At 41.2% G+C, this 16,435-nt stretch overlaps 1 protein-coding gene across 2 annotated transcripts in view; it reads right to left on the reverse strand.

The window, feature by feature from the left end:
• Positions 1 to 451: 451 nt before the first annotated feature.
• Positions 452 to 16,435, reverse strand: part of LOC121570914 (cGMP-dependent protein kinase 1-like) — a 182,565-nt gene continuing 166,581 nt past the window's right edge. For both annotated transcript variants that reach the window (XM_041882216.1, XM_041882215.1), the window contains exons 6-18: positions 13,180 to 13,257; positions 11,671 to 11,765; positions 7,576 to 7,641; positions 5,441 to 5,515; positions 3,547 to 3,643; positions 2,777 to 2,916; positions 2,568 to 2,657; positions 2,290 to 2,431; positions 2,011 to 2,174; positions 1,786 to 1,908; positions 1,619 to 1,681; positions 1,053 to 1,119; positions 452 to 968 (exon numbers count right to left, since the gene is read on the reverse strand). In XM_041882216.1, the coding sequence (XP_041738150.1) occupies positions 870 to 968; positions 1,053 to 1,119; positions 1,619 to 1,681; positions 1,786 to 1,908; positions 2,011 to 2,174; positions 2,290 to 2,431; positions 2,568 to 2,657; positions 2,777 to 2,916; positions 3,547 to 3,643; positions 5,441 to 5,515; positions 7,576 to 7,641; positions 11,671 to 11,765; positions 13,180 to 13,257 (1,299 nt within the window). In that variant the 3' untranslated portion in view covers positions 452 to 869. The remainder of the gene's footprint in view (positions 969 to 1,052; positions 1,120 to 1,618; positions 1,682 to 1,785; positions 1,909 to 2,010; positions 2,175 to 2,289; positions 2,432 to 2,567; positions 2,658 to 2,776; positions 2,917 to 3,546; positions 3,644 to 5,440; positions 5,516 to 7,575; positions 7,642 to 11,670; positions 11,766 to 13,179; positions 13,258 to 16,435) is intronic.

Raw genomic sequence — 16,435 nt, forward strand, 5'->3', positions numbered from 1 at the left:
AAACACTTGAGTAAATGAGGGATACAAAGTATATTGAAAGCAGGTGCTTCCACACAGGTGTGGTCCCTGAGATAATTAAGCAATTAACATCCCATCATGCTTAGGGTCATGTATAAAAATGCTGGGCAGGCCATTATTTTGGCGACCATGGCTATGCCCCCATAGGATGACAATGCCCCCATCCACAGGGCACGAGTGGTCACTGAATGGTTTCATGAGCATGAAAACGATGTAAATCATATGACATCGTCGTCTCAGTCACCAGATCTCAACCCAATTGAACCCTTATGTGAGATTCTGGAGCATTTTCCACCACCATCAACACAACTTTTCATAGAAGAATGGTGTCACATCCCTCCAATAGAGTTACTGACACTTGTAGAATCTATGCCAAGGTGCATTGAAGCTGTTCTGGCTCGTGGTGGCCCAACGCCCTATTAAGACACTTTATGTTGGTGCTTCCTTTATTTTTGGCAGTTACCTGTATATTGTACATACTTGCATTCTCACACACTCTCTCTGCTAAATAAATAGGCATTGTTTTAGCTGCAGGACTTGCGTTGTGTGTGTGCGTGTGTGTGTGTGTGTGTGTGTGTGTTTGCGTGTATGTGTGTGTGTGTGCATGCGTGTGTATTTGCTTGCATGTGCATATGTGTGAGAACACTGAGGAAGTACTACGGTCATTACATGCTAGTCCCAGAGCCAAGTGTAGCAAAGGCATATTGGTGACCCAGAGCAGTTGTTGTCCTCTTTCTCTCCTCCCCTCTCCACTTCCTTTTTTCGCAGTCTTTAGCATTCAGCTACATCCTGAAGTAGGCCCCCAGGCCAATGACAGAAGCTAATTTGGTTTTGGGGGTGGGGGTGACGTTTTAAAAATCTTTGTCCCAGCCAGAGTTGTCATCTGGGGGCGGGTCTTCATTGTCCTCTGGGAAGTTGTCAAAGTTACTTGTGTCCGTTGATGATGTCACCTGATTGACAGAAAAATACAGAATTGAGCCACTTGAAACCCTGATGCAAACAGCTTGCTGCAAAAATGTTGGTTTGTGACTTACATTAGGGATGATAGGGGGTGTCAGCGTTCCCTTCCTTAGACCTTCCCAGTTAAAGCCCTCAAACCATCTGTAAATGTATAGACATTTTTTAAGTAACTGTCCAGTGAAAATCTCACCTATAAAAGTAAATATTCTGGTAACTCATACCGAAGTAATGTTGTTGACAAAGCATAAATAAAAAATAAATAAAATCTAAAATCCCACCTCAAACTTTATCTCAAACAGACCGTTTAAAAAATGCTTGCTATTTCCTCATAGAGGATGATGTCATTCTCCTGAGGAGGATGAGCTGGCCAATCAGCCGTCTACTCGCATGAATATTTTTAATGACCGGTATACGCCCACACCATTCTGTTGTTGGGGTACGCCCACACCATTCCAACAAAGAAAAACTGATTTTTAACATACTTAGTTTCAATTTTTTGGAAGGAGAACTATTTAACTCATATTGTAATTAATTACAGATCATATTTCATAGAAATCTGGAAACACTGGACAGTTACTTTAAATATATAAACATGGGAAGATGAGTAGATAAATATGGCTATCCATATCCATTAACTTACTTGTGCTTTTGGATGTCTTTGACACCATTTTTCAAGTTTCCCAGTCTTTCCGAAGGATTGTCCCTAAAATGGACACATTTGGATCAATGGATCATTAATAATCTTGCTAACACTAAATTACATTCAACAGTAATTGTTGAGTGTGGACAAAATGGTTTGGGACTCACCTGCATAGTTTTTTTATTAAGTTGGCAGCATTTTTGGTAATCTTCTTTGGAAATTCGATCATGTCAATGCCCCTCAGGATGATGTTATATGTCTTCATGGGATCAGGGCCAGAGAAGGGAGGGCTGGAAGACATGGGTGGAGATAGACACTCAATTCTATCCCAATCTCAATTAACATCTGGCCTTACACTTTTATTTAAGAGTAATTATCAGGTTTGTCTGTACCTGCCAGTGAGGAGCTCAAACATGAGGATTCCTAGAGACCAGTAGTCAGCTGAGATGTCGTGGCCTTTGTTCAGAATGATCTCTGGTGCCACGTATTCTGGTGTTCCACAGAACGTCCATGTTTTCTTCCCAAACCCGATCTTCTTGGCAAAGCCAAAGTCCACCTATACAAAGGACATGGGAAACACATTCTTAGAGGTAACCTACAGCGTTAATATATCAAAGGGTTAGAGGTTTAGGTCATCAAGCTCTGAATCCACATTGTTGTGTGTCTCTTACTAGCTTGGCATAGCCCCTGTGGTCCAGTATAAGGTTCTCTGGTTTGAGGTCTCTGTAGATGATCCCTTTGGAATGCAGGTAGGCGAATGCTTCCACCACACACGCTGTGTAGAACCTGGTGGTTGAATCCTCAAATGAACCCCTGGAGAAGGAAGTATCAATAACCTCTTTAAAATAAGTCACATTTAAACAGGCACACATCGACTATCACTTCCACAGACTCACTGAAACACATGTGGGCACAATGAAATTAGTTGAAATATTGACCTAAGACTCACCGGTCTCTAAGAATGGTCCACAGCTCTCCTCCCAGACAAGCCTCCATCAGCATGTAGAGGTACTTACTGTCCTTAAACGTCCTGTACAGTCTGAACACAAAACACAGAGTGCAAAGATATCAAGACAGTGGTGAGGGAGGGTGGGTCCTCTGTATGTTTTACTGTGAATTAAAAGTGTCTGTGGAAAGGCGTTGCATGCAAGTCTCTACCTGACAATGAAGTCAGAGTGGGCCTCCTGCATGATGAGTTTCTCAGAGCGGATATGCTCTTGCTGTCGCGTGTCCACGATGTGACGCTTCTTCAGGATCTTCATGGCAAACGTCTTCACCTCATCACTCTTCAGCTGGACCTGTCGACAGAGGAGAGAGGAGAGCACTGTTAGCTCTAAGCAACGGTTAAATGAAACATCAATGCAATACAATGTAAGTGGCAGCTTAGCCTCTTACGCTTCCTAGTATGGACCCACACTTATCGCTAACATAGATTCCAGAAGAGTGAACAGTCCCTTTACAAGTCAGAATGTTGAATAAACTTTAATTTTAACTTTGCCATTTGTCCTCTAAATTCGTCCTTATGCCGTTGGAAATTTGAGACAAAATATCCACAGGAAAGTGTCATTAAACCGACTTCAAAACACGGGTCTCCCACGGTTTGTTTGTTCACCTGATGTACGCACACACATTGTAAATACATGCTCGCGATGCATGCATACTAATCAAGCTCATGCAGGTGTTTGCATGGTTTTGCGCATGTGCCAGGTGATAGAATGGCAGTACCAGCATTTAAAAAATTTGTTTAGTGATACGTTTCTGTGGATACTTTGTCTCATATTTTTTGCATAAGTGGACAACCGGCAGAGGAAGTTCAAATGACAGTTTATTCAACATTCTGGCAACACAAGTCTATACAAGGCACCTTTCGTTAAGCTATAGCTTGATATTAGGTCAGGAGGCCGGCAAGTGGCAGCTGTGGTTCCTACCAGCTCTACGCGGCCAAAGCCACCAACCCCCAGTGTGTCGATGATGTTGAAGTCAGCCAGGTTGAGGTTGGAGAAGAAAGAATTCTCTACTTCGTACCTGCAGGGACAGACAAGACATGTTCATTCAATTGAACGGTCACCCTCCCCTTGTCCTGTCAAGACACAGGGCCATTTTCCACACGCCCAGTCGCCAATATCCCCAACTCCCAGTGTCCTCTCTTGTTTTTAGTTTAATCCAGAGGGCCTTATCAGCTTAATGGTGTGATTGGGGGAAAAAAATCACAAAATTCACTGGGAATACATTACATAGGATGCAGAAACAATACTCTGAGCTGCAGCTCCATACTACTTGTCAGACACAGAGAACTGACACTATATACTCGTTGTTGGGGTGGGATTGGTGTGGGTGGTCCATGGGTGGCTTTTGACCATTCCTTTGGATTCCTCATGTCTAAGTTGTCATTGTTAGAAAAAAAGTTTGGTCCAAATCGGATGTTAGGTACTATATTTATTGAATATGATATGAATCCTATAAATTAAAATGGCCAATTTGAATGCAATCAATTAGCTTTTTTGCAGAGATCAAATTATATTTCAACAAAATAATGTTGCAGGAAACTATTTCAGAACAATCCGAGATGGTGGTTGTCGAAATCCTCTTTCTTGTGCTTTTTGAGGTGGAACTACCCAGTTGTCCCCTCTCTCTGTCAAGAGTGTCACAAGTCAAGGGGTGATGGTTAAGGCCAGGAGTTTTTCCTGACCAAGTGACCTGAGGAGGGATGCGTTACAGCTCAATTCAGCCCTACCTCAGTCAACAGCTCATTTGGTGTTGTAAGACTAGCTAATGACCACTAGATGGAGAACTTGTACCATTATCATCACAGGTAAAAGACAGCAATAGCTAAACCAAACTATTATTTCTGTAGTTGAGCATGAAAGTAAGAATAAATTCATTAAAATGTGTAGAATTGTGGAGAATTGCAGATATTCTGAAAAACAATTAGTTATTCTATACAAGTGTGATGAAACAAATATATACACCCCCCTGTTTCTTGCAAATCTGGTCAAATTCATTTTGAAAGATGAGATCCTTTATGAGATACAACAATACAACACAAACGTTTGTATTGTATACAACCACCTTGAATCCAACTGCACAACCTGGGATGGAATTATTCTGAAAGATATTAACAATTTATCATATTGGACACAATGCAGAATATTGTACAGTAGGTTCCAGGACAGACTCTATTCACTGTCTGTCTCAGACATAGGCCTCACGACAGTGACCAACACAAAAGTATCTCTCTCCATTCTCGTCTTTTTCCAGGAAGTAAGCATAACAGTGAACCGTTATTTTAATTTATACTTCCCCAAAAAAGGAATTTCAGTTTGGGAGGCTGACATTTCAAATCTACCATACTCTGAGGTACACACAGCCATGTAGCCTGAAATAACTGTATGTAAGGTTTACAACAACAGGTTTAAATATGCCATACTGACTTTCAACAAAGAACAAAATACTACCAAAAGAGTTCCCAAAGGTGTCATAAAACCATGTTTAAACCACGGTTTTTGGTCTAAACCACAGTTTTTGTTTGTCCTCAACTTGTCTCACAACATTACCCTGCTCTGAGCTGGCATCTCTTTATGCCAACAACAATAACACACCAAAGCACCAAGGTGCCCCTGTGCCAGGGTGCCTGGTGTCTGGTGCTATGCTCCTGTTTCCACGGTTACAGATAACATATTGGTTCCTCCAAGGGGTGCGGTAGAGGTCACGACTTTCACTTCCAGGTCTGTCACCAGAGAATTTACCAAACCACAAAGCCAAGTAAAGCCAGCTAATAAAATTAGAAATGAGTAGACAATGAAATAAATAAATGTGACTTACCTAGCCTTGGCCTCAGCATCCTCACAGCCTTTACTGGACACCTCCTCCAACCCTCCAATCAGGTGCTTGAACGAACTGCAGCACAGGAATTGAAACAGTGTTTGTGAGAAATGTTGATCAAGACATTGATCCCATTCCATTGAAGAAGCTGTTATATCTTGATATATACTGTATGTATTGTTGTCTCTTTAAGTAATTACGTCAGTTGTCTAAATGACAAAAACATTGCTAATTGGTGTTGTGGTTCATTAACAATTCCAGCTCCAGCCCATTGATAATTGTAATTGATAGGGTGTACTTAATAGGCAGGTTTCTATAGATATCCCTAGCCATTTATTCTCCATATGACTCATCTAGTGCAGCTGTGTATTGCATCTTTATAGTACATATGAAAACGTTATGAATGTTTAATAAACCTTTATAAGATTGTTGTTTGAAGTGGAAACCACTTGGTCTCACTTTACAAGACCATCTGTTTACTTTATAATACCCAGATTCCCTACATATATCATCTCTATTTGGATGTGCTTGAACCCTAGACCCATAAATCATTAAGCTAATACTCATGAATATGAAAATGATGGATAATAATGATAAAGATGCATTTAAATTGAGATGTTTACAGCTGAAAGACCAGATGACAACCCTGGCTGACAAGGTTAAATCCTCTTCCCAAAATACCCACATGGTGACATGCATACACACACACACACACACACACACGAGTGCGCACACATGCAAGCACACACATCTGTGCTGGAATTTCCCTCTCACCATTATCCCCTGACTCTCATTCTCTCTCTCTTTCCTTCCCTCTCTCTTCCCTCTCCTTCTTTCCAGAAAAATTGCAGGCTGCCTGCCACCCTTAACGTCTCTCTCACCCTGGCTCCAAACCCAACCAGTTCTGGGTGACATATGGCAAGCTGGCTATGTGAGGTGATAGAGCATTTGCAGTCTGTGTGACAGACAGAGAGACAGACCATAATAATCACCACTCTCATTTAGATGACTCACTCACTAAGACACAGGGTTGCCCATGAGAGGCCTGCTCCATAACAGGGGCTAAATTGACACCACCAAGCCCTGCTCTTGCATTACAGCTAACTGATATACTGCCTGGTGTTATTGGTGACACAATGACAGACCATGATTTAATAATGAGACTTTGTTTATCCTAGAGTCGATGTCTGCACACCCGTGGAAATTAAATTAGCATAATAAAAAAATCCCTATCAAAATCTATCTGTTTAAATGAAATATAATTGTTTACATGGGCTGTGTCTCAATTTACCGCATCCGCTAATGGCGGCCTTCCGCATCTGCATGGAGGGTGGCCAAGCTATAGCGGTGTTTATCAGACCATGAGACATCCCGAAAAATGGTATTTTCACAAAAAAGCCTGTAGCGTCTGAGCAGTTTGGGCTACACACTAATATGACCCCTCTATGGAAAGGTGAGACTCTCTGAAAATGTACATGTTTTGCTCTAGGGTGCCCACAAGCCTCACAAGACTCGTCTGATGGTAGCCCAGTACCAGTTTATAAAAAAATAATGGAAGTACAGTATACATTAAAGTAGTTTAGTGTCCCAATAAAATCCTGATCTTTCTTATATCGCTCAGATATACGACACTTTAAAACAAACTTGGTTTTAATTTATTCTATCTGTTTTTCCATGTTTTCTATGGGCGAATAGCAGTAAGGCCAAATTCAATGTTTCATCCAATAATGTTTTTTTATTTAAAATATTATACCTAAAGTGGTCCTAAAATTAAAGAACAAATAGTTAAATGGTATGACCATCTTAAAACAATTCCATGTGTTCGCTTAGTAGAACCCCCCCCCCCAGCTTAGACTCTTAAGGAATAATGTCACTTACTGTACATATCTTGTAGATCAACATTAATTTCATTTGAAAGAATGTAATTAATTAAATAAGTGGCTCAGTTGGTAGAGTACAGCGTTTGCAATGTCAGGATTGTGGGTTTGATTCCCAGGGCCACTGATACAAAAAATTTATGCACGCATGACTGTAAGTGTCTGCTAAATGGCATTTGTTATGTGATATTCTTGACCAAATTATCAAAACCATTTCAGAATACAAAAGGAGGTACTGAGGATGTTTTGAACACTCACTCTCTGTCAATGACCAGACATGTAACAGTCTCTGCAGCGATGACGTTTGCTGTCCTGATGTCCTCCCTGGAACACACATAGTCATTAGTAACAAACATTACTCAAAATACAGCAGCACCTTATTTGATCAAACATTAATGACTAGGTTTGTGCTTAAAATGATTTTTTTTTTTATTACAAATAAAAACATTTTGTTCCTAATTTTGATAAATCATTCAAACACTGCTATACAATCAACACAATAATATTCCATAGAAAGACATTTAATATATAAAAAAATGACTTTCCGATCGAAACATTTCATCATAGGATTATAAAGCTTTGTTTTGACAAATACATGGACATTAGCGACAGGTAATGGTAACAAAGTATAGCCAGCTTTACTCTGTATTGTCAGTGAAACCATCAATATCCTCTTCTTTCGAGGACTCGTCTCCCCAGTCGCTCTCAGAGTCTGAGTCGTCCCAGGACTCCATAGCCCTCCAGTCTAACAAGCACGACTGGTCCTCACACACAAACACCGTATCACTGTGCACAGTAAAATCTACACTTAAAGCTGGGTAGGCGAGTCCATGCAAGCTGTCTACACAAACTTGCAGATCTCAGAGTCAAGTGATACCACTCTATGACACATTGAAACTTATTCTACTTTATCCAAATTCATAACAGGAAAACTCTGTTGCCAAAAGACGAGCATACACTAAATACAGTACAAAATACAGTACTAAACAAGAACGGAATCAAGCTTTACATCAGAACGGTGAGAACGCGTATCACCATTAGAGCTGTTGACATGTGAGTCAAGTCACACTCTGGTGTCAAAGCAGGGGAGGAATGACCCATATGTATTCACAGCTACGCAACTTCTTTCACATGGACCAAGGTGACAAGTCCTTCTCATGCCATCCAGCCTCCTCATACACCCCCCCACCACCACCCACTTTCCAAACACCCACTATCTGAAAAGGTCACAGCTGCTGGAAACGACAAGGGTTTCACCAGTGGAGTGGAGTGGAGAGGAGAGGAGAGGAGAGGAGAGGAGAGGAGAGGAGAGGAGAGGAGAGGAGAGGAGAGGAGAGGAGAGGAGAGGAGAGGAGAGGAGAGGAGAGGAGAGGAGAGGAGAGGAGAGGAGAAAAAAAGAGAAGAGGCAACCATTTAGGAGTGCTGGGGTAAAGACACAGTGAAAGGAGAGAGAGAGGGGCTTTTCTCACATGGGCACGCACAAGGCATATGAAGGAGGGAGGCTGAAGGGTGAGAAGGGGGGTATTAAGGAACTAAATCCAGTCCCTGAGTGGTACATCCTGGTACTTGCCATCGTAAACACCTGCTCAGTGTGAATTGTGACTATGTGCCAAATGTAGCCCCTCTGCCATTGTGCTACTGTTGTCAACAGTGTTTTGGCAGGTACACCTGTCTCAAGAGGACAGGGCACATTTATTTTTCCTTCTTCATGTAGAAAAAATGCACACAAACACACACGTACACGTACACGTACACACACACATTATATCCCTGTGAGTTCCTTATTGCTTTCTATCTCAGATAATGAACAGAGCCCTTTACCCTAACTAATACACACACAGAGACTAAGCTGCCACCTGTGCTAATTTGCCTCATAAAAAGGTGCACAGTGTTTGTATTATTTACACACCATGGTGATTCCCTTTCATTAAGACACCAACAACCCAATACAGCCCGGTGGGTGGGATAGTGGACCTTAGTGGATCCCGTGATGTCTTTTTTTGCTGTCAAATTGTTGATATTGACGATAGTAGTTGTCAAAAAAAATCTGCTGTCTGTTAACCTCTGCAAATAATTTATTTGCACCTTCACATTTGCTTGTAAACAGAGAGAGAGAGAGAGACAGAGAGAGAGACAGAGAGAGGGACAGAGAGAGAGACAGAGAGAGAGACAGAGAGAGAGAGCAGCTGCATATGTTTGAAATGTCCCTTAGAGCAGCACAGCAGAGAGCCGGCCGGCGGTGTCCATTTCCAGTTGAGCATTTGAATTCAACTGGTAATTGGATGGTGCTCTGGTGTCCTAAGGAGGGGGTTATGAAAATACAGGCTGGGGTGGGGCCTGACACCAGCACCAATCAAATTGTTTCCATTTTCTGTCAACGTCACACTCTTTAAAAATCTCTCATCCTCTACTGACCCTCCTATCAACCCACACACATTAATGCACACAAGCACAAGCACAAGCACACGCACAACCACACACACAAACATACTCCCCCGAATGACAGAATGGTGCAGCATAGAACACATTGTCTGAACTGTTGATGGATCTACACCTCAAATGGGAGCTCACATCTCACAATGGTAGGAAGAATATGACATCAGATGTTGTGCTGACCTATCGGGGACAAAAAATATGTTTCTCTTTTCCTAGAACATCTACCAACGAGATGAATGTACATGATACACTCTCTTCTTAGGTTATAGTATCAAATCAAATGTATTTGTCACTCAATCCACCGCATCTGCCGATGTCGCACTCTGCGGTGAAAGGTGACAGAGCTAAAGCAATGTTTGTCAGACCATGAAACATCCCAAAAATCAGTCTTCTCACAAAATCATCTGTAGCGTCCGAACAGTTTGGCCTACAAACTATTATGACCCCTCCATGGAAAGATGAGACTCTCACGAACACGATGGTGTTCTCCGTGTTTCTACCTCTTGGGACTCATCTGAAGTCGGTACAGCCGATCTGCCAACTTCTGTCTGTAGCGTCCGAACAGTTTGCTATACACACTAATATGTGGAAAGGTGTGACTCTCACGAACACGTACACTACCGGTCAAAAGTTTTAGAACTTTATTTTTACTATTTTCTACATTGTAGAATAATAGTGAAGACATCAAAACTATTAAATAACACATATGGAATCATGTAGTAACCACAAAAGAGTGTGCAAAGCTGTCATCAAGGCAATGGGTGGCTATTTGAAGAATCTCAAATGTTAAATATATTTAGGTTTGTTTAACACTTTTTTGGTTACTACATGATTCCATATGTGTTATTTCATAGTTGTGATGTCTTCACTATCATTCTACAATGTAGAAAATAGTAGAAATAAAGAAAAACCCTTGATTGACCAGAAGTCCCCACAAAAATAGTAAACAAACACAAATTTGACCAACTGGGGACATTTTGTTGGTCCCCACAAGGTCAAATGCTGTTTCTAGGGTGTTTAGTGTTAGGGTTAGAATTAGGTTTAGGGTTAGGGTTAGGAGCTAGGGTTAGTTTTAGGGTTAGGGTTAGGAGCTAGGGTTAGTATTAGGGTTAGCAGCTAGGAGCTTGGGTTAGGGTTAGAGTACGGGTTAGGTTTAGGGTTAGGGGTTAGGGAAAATTGGATTTTGAATGGGACTGAATTGTGTGTCCCCACAAGGTTAGCTGTACAAGACTATCTGTGTGTGTGTATGTTTTGTGTGTGTAAGCATATGTAGTGTGTGTGTGTTTTGGAGTGTCAGTGTAGGATATGTGTGGGTAGAGTCCAGTGAGTGTGCATAGAAGCAGTGCAAAAGAGTTGGTGCAATTTGTTTGGCTATTCACTACTTCGCTATTTCACTATATATTCTAAAATAAGATTCAATTGAAAACTTTTGGTGTTTAAACGTGTATTTGTTTGATTCTCATTTACCTCACCTGTGGTAAGTTGCAGGGGCCTACCAAGTAAAAATAGCCATTCAACTAGATTTGAAAAGAAAAAACGGAACATTCTGCAAAAAACGGAACAACTCCATTGTAAAGTGCAAGGGTGCCAACATATTTGGCTCTCAAGGCACTTCACATTGTGTCAGGAGGGAGATAATTTAAGCCATGAGATGCATGTGGTTAATGGGGGGTATGCACACAACATACATTCTAGTCACAATTCTGAATTAATGCACTTTAGCATCCATTGCCACAGAGCACCTGCCAAGGAGAAAGAGGAAGAGGGATAGAGATTGAAAGGGAGAGACAGATGGGGAGGTAGAGAGAGAAAGTAAGATAAATGAAGGAAATAGAGGGAGGTAAAGAGAGAGATAGAGAAGAGAGGGGGGCAAGGAGAGGGAGCGAGAGGTGCGGGTAGAGGGTTTATCAGTCTTACCCCTGCATGGCCTTCTCTCCGAACCAGTCTCCTTTCCCCATGCTGCGGAGGTAGACAGGATCCCCGTTGGACTTGTCTTCCCTGGTCACATTCACCTGGACACAGGGGTGGGGGTACCAGTTTAAATCCATGAGGGGGAGTGAGCAATTACACATTCTGAGAGAAGGGACCTATGGGACAGACTCAATCTCAGCCATCACTTTACTGTGATAAGCCATGTGCTACACTGTACATCAAACCCTTCTGTAATGTACATTTCTGTAACTGTACGGTTCACTAATCACTACATTATTAAACATCAGAGTGAGGCTAATGCAGAGCAGGGGCGATGGATATCTCTGTGCATGCTAAATCCTTCTACATCTTATATGGACTTCTTGGTGCTATGGTCTGTGAGGAGCCACTGACCAGGTCATTAGCTAGCTGACAACTGAGCAATGGAGGTCCAGCAGAACTGACCAGAGTGTGATGAGGTGATGTCGAAGGAGTCAGGCGCTGGAGGGTAAATCACAGAATAACAGGCTTTATTCCGCAATTACAGAGTTACGCAGAAATGCGTCAAAACACTCTAGTGCGCAAAACAGGCGCACTGGAAAATACACGGCACACTGGGAAATATCGCGGCAATACAAAATGCACGGCGCTCCACCGAGCTTCACTATCCTCCACAATAAACAATCACACACAAAGACAAGGTGGCAGAGGGAACACTTATACAGGTACTGATGAAGGGATATCAACCAGGTGTGTGTAATAAACAAGACAAAACCAATGGAATGATGAGATGCAGAGCAGCAGTGGCTAGAAGGCTGGTGACGACGAACGCCGAAGCCTGCCTGAACAAGGAGAGGTGGCAGCTTCGGAGGAAGTCATGACACAGAGTAAATATATAGAAGGTCGTTTGTCTTAATTAAGGCTTCTATCTTTATTCATTAGCCAGTTGTATTCAGGTATAACATCACGTCCTCCAGAAACACATAATCACGCTGAATAAATCTAAAGGAGAGCGATAATTCAACTTTTAATATGATCTGGAGGACAGAAAGGGAAAGGAAGAGCCAGGAAAAGAAACAGAGGGATTGAGAGAGAGAAGGAGAGACGAATGTGGACAGGGAAGGATAAAGGGCAGCGAGAGAGAGAGAGAAAGAGAGAGAGAGATGTTTGTTCTACTAGTTGAGACAGATAGATACATCTTGATCATTTGAATGGGTTGTTGACCTTATTTGTCTCCTTAGCTGGGACAGAAGGTGACATGTCTGGCTGAGAGCTCTGGATCTCTACCACCCTCTCTAACCACTTTCAGTACTGCACCAGACCCCCCAACACCTGACTTGTTGATCAATATGATGGTGTCAGATGATTTGCTTTCTAATCGTGTTAATGATGATGATGATGATGATGATGATGATGGTAGCAGTGACAATCCATGTTTTTCATTAAAGATGGTCATTATAATAATGACAATGATAACAATGAGGATGATGATGATGATGATGATGATGGTCTCACCATTCCCTTACTGATGATAAAGAAGGTGTCTCCTGTGGCTCCCTGTCTGATGATGTACTCTCCATCCTCATAGTGTGTCTGTAATGAAACAGGAGAGAGGAGAAGAGAAATGAGAAGGATGAGTCACCCAGACACCTCTCAACTCCCTCTGTCTAATACACCCTATCCCCCCATGGGTGAGACACTTTGGACACCTTGCCTTGGTGAAAAAGTTTTTCCTCAGGATTGGATCTTAGTTATGTTAGAGCCTCAATCTGACCTTGTTGCCTTACAGAAAGCCCAGGTTGGTTTAAAACTTGTACTTGCGGGCAACACTAAATACATGTTGTTCTCTAATTCTCACAAAAATGTTTGTTCATATTTATTCATTGGATGGTTCTCCCATCGATCGGGTTCCCGCCTATAAATATCTGCGCATTTAGATTGACAAAGATTTAATGTTTAAGAAACATACAGATGTGCTACTTAAAAAGCTAAGATTTAAAGAGGGCTTCTTCTTTAGAAATAGCAGGAAGCAGATTGTACAGTCAACTTTCCTGCCAGTCCTTGACTATGGTGACACCATTTACCAGATTGCAGCAGCCACTACTCTTAAAACTTTAGATGCCGTCTACCATAGCGCCCTTCGCTATATCACAGGTGACAGTTTTAATACTCATTACCGCATCAAAAGGTTGGCTGGTCCTCATTGAAGTCCCATAGATCACTTCATTACTCCCTTTTTGTGTACAAAGCTCTACTACACAAGCTTCCAACTTACCTAACTTAGTTGCTAAACTATAAAAGAATGAGCTATCAAACCCATTTCGCAGGGTTGGTTATTTCTTGAGGTCCCTCTGGTCTCGACCAATTTAGGTATATCCTCCTTTAGTTTTAGTGCCCCCCATTGTTGGAATAACCTGCAAAATTCCTTGCATCTTGATTCCCTGGTGCAGCAAGGGCAGTTTAGGACTCCGGTGTTAGATTAATTCATTGAGGATGCAGTTGTTTCGATTAACTGTAATGATTTATTTGTTGACATTGTAGTATTCTAATTGTACCTTGTGTTTTTTTTATTCTTCTTGTTTCATTTTCTTGATTGTGAAAATGGTGCACCATTGTGAGACTCTGGTCTCAATTGGGCTTCTCTGAATAAATCAAACAAAAAGCAAAGTCTCCCAAAGCAACAATCAAAGCTTCTTCTGACACCTGAGAACATCATACCTTTGAAAGCACACACATTCACAGACACAAGCACAAAGGCACAGGTGCACGTGCATGTGCACGCACGTACATGCACACTCCCTATTCTTCACACTCACCTGTTCTCTTAATTTGAAAGCATCTCCATGAACCTCATGCACGTGCACACACACACGCACACACACACACAGGAAGGTGTGTTAACCTGTAAAGACTACGTGAAACACACTGCTGTCTATCTAGGCAAAGATGGTTGGATGTGGTATGTGAGAGTGAGTATCTGGCCATTATAAGACAAAGCTGTGTGACAATTAGCAGCAGAGGGCTTGTAGAGGGCTCAGCTCACTGACACACTTTGACCAATGTGCCACAGCCCATAGAAATTGAATGCATGGTTCACCCTAGTAGTCAATTCCTGTTCTATCGATCTGCCCCAATATGCCTGATATCAATAGAGGTTAGATCACTGTAGATTGAATAATCACTTTCTACTAGACTCCACACAGTGTTTATTTATTTTGCTTGGCTAGCTTGTGTGCTACATCATTGATAATTACAAATAATTTGTAATTGGATGCTTTTTGAAAGTTCATGCCAATTTATGATTGTAAATAATTGTAGCTGATTTACACAATAAAATAGAGACACATTTTCCTCAGTCACTAAATACACAATACCCTTTCTGTGTATTTCCTCTTTGGAATTATACTATTTTATGTACTTTAGTCCACAGGCAGTGATTCTGTATGAGGGAGTCAGAGTGGAATGAGAGAGAGAGAGAAATGGCATACAGTATTGATCCAATACAGCTTTGTCAGTCTGACCACACATACTACAGTATCAAAATCAAATCAAATCACATTTTATTTGTCACATACACGTGTTTAGCAGATGTTATTGCGGGTGTAGCGAAATGCTTGTGCTTCTAGCTCCGACAGTGCAGTATGACTATATGTCTCAGTATGTCTTAGCCAAATCAATATGACAGCACCTGATTGACATTAGAATGAACAGTACTATGGTGAATACAAAAAAGTATTGAATGACACAGAGGTGCTCTCACAAACATGTTGTTAACATTTTATTATCGTTGTTTTTGATTGTGTTTGACAGTCAGTGTTTGTCCCAAACGTTGGTCAGATGGTCTGTTATTTTTAAGCCCATTGTTTCATTTTACCACTGTAGTCAGGATGGTTCTCTTTTTTCTACGGAATGGCAGGCGATTTACACAAATGCTATAGCCAGTGGTGGAAAAAGTACCCAAATGTCATACTTAAAAGTAAAAGTAAAGATACCTTCATAGAAAATGACTCAAGTAAAAGTGAAAGTCACCCAGTAAAATACTACTTGAGTAAAAGTTTTAAACTGTTTGGTTTTAAATATACTTAAGTATCAAAAGCAAATGTAATTGCTAAAATATACTTAAGTATCAATTATAAAAGTAAAAGTATAAATAATTTCAAATGACCATAAGGCACCATTTTCGTTTTTATTTTATTTACGGATAGCCAGGGGCACACTCCAACACATAATTTACAAACAAATAATTTGTGTTTAGTGAGTCCGCCAGATCAGAGGCAGTAGAGATGACCAGGGAAGTGTGTGAATTGGACCATTTTCCGGTCCTGCTAAGCATTTTGGGTGTCAGGTAAAATGTATGGAGTAAAAAGTACATTATTTTCTTTAGGAAAGTAGTGAAGTAAAAGTAAAAGTTGTCCAAAATATAAATAGTAAATAAAGTACAGATACAGTGGCTTGCGAAAGGATTCACCCCCCTTGGCATTTTTCCGATTTTGTTGCCTTACAACCTGGAATTAAAATAGTTTTGGGGGGGGGTTGTATCATTTGATTTACAGAACATGCCTACCATTTTGAAGATGCAAAATATTTTTTGGGGTGAAACAAACAAGAAAAAAAAAATAACAGAAAACTTGAGCTATTCACCCCCCCAAAGTCAATACTTTGTAGAGCCACCTTTTGCAGCAATTACAGCTTCAAGTCTCTATAAGCTTGGCACATCTAGCCACTGAGATTTTTGCCCATTCTTCAAGGCAAAACTGCTCCAGTGCCTTCA

This window comes from Coregonus clupeaformis, chromosome 1 (genome assembly GCF_020615455.1).
Source record: "Coregonus clupeaformis isolate EN_2021a chromosome 1, ASM2061545v1, whole genome shotgun sequence".
Taxonomy (NCBI): Eukaryota; Metazoa; Chordata; class Actinopteri; order Salmoniformes; family Salmonidae; genus Coregonus; species Coregonus clupeaformis.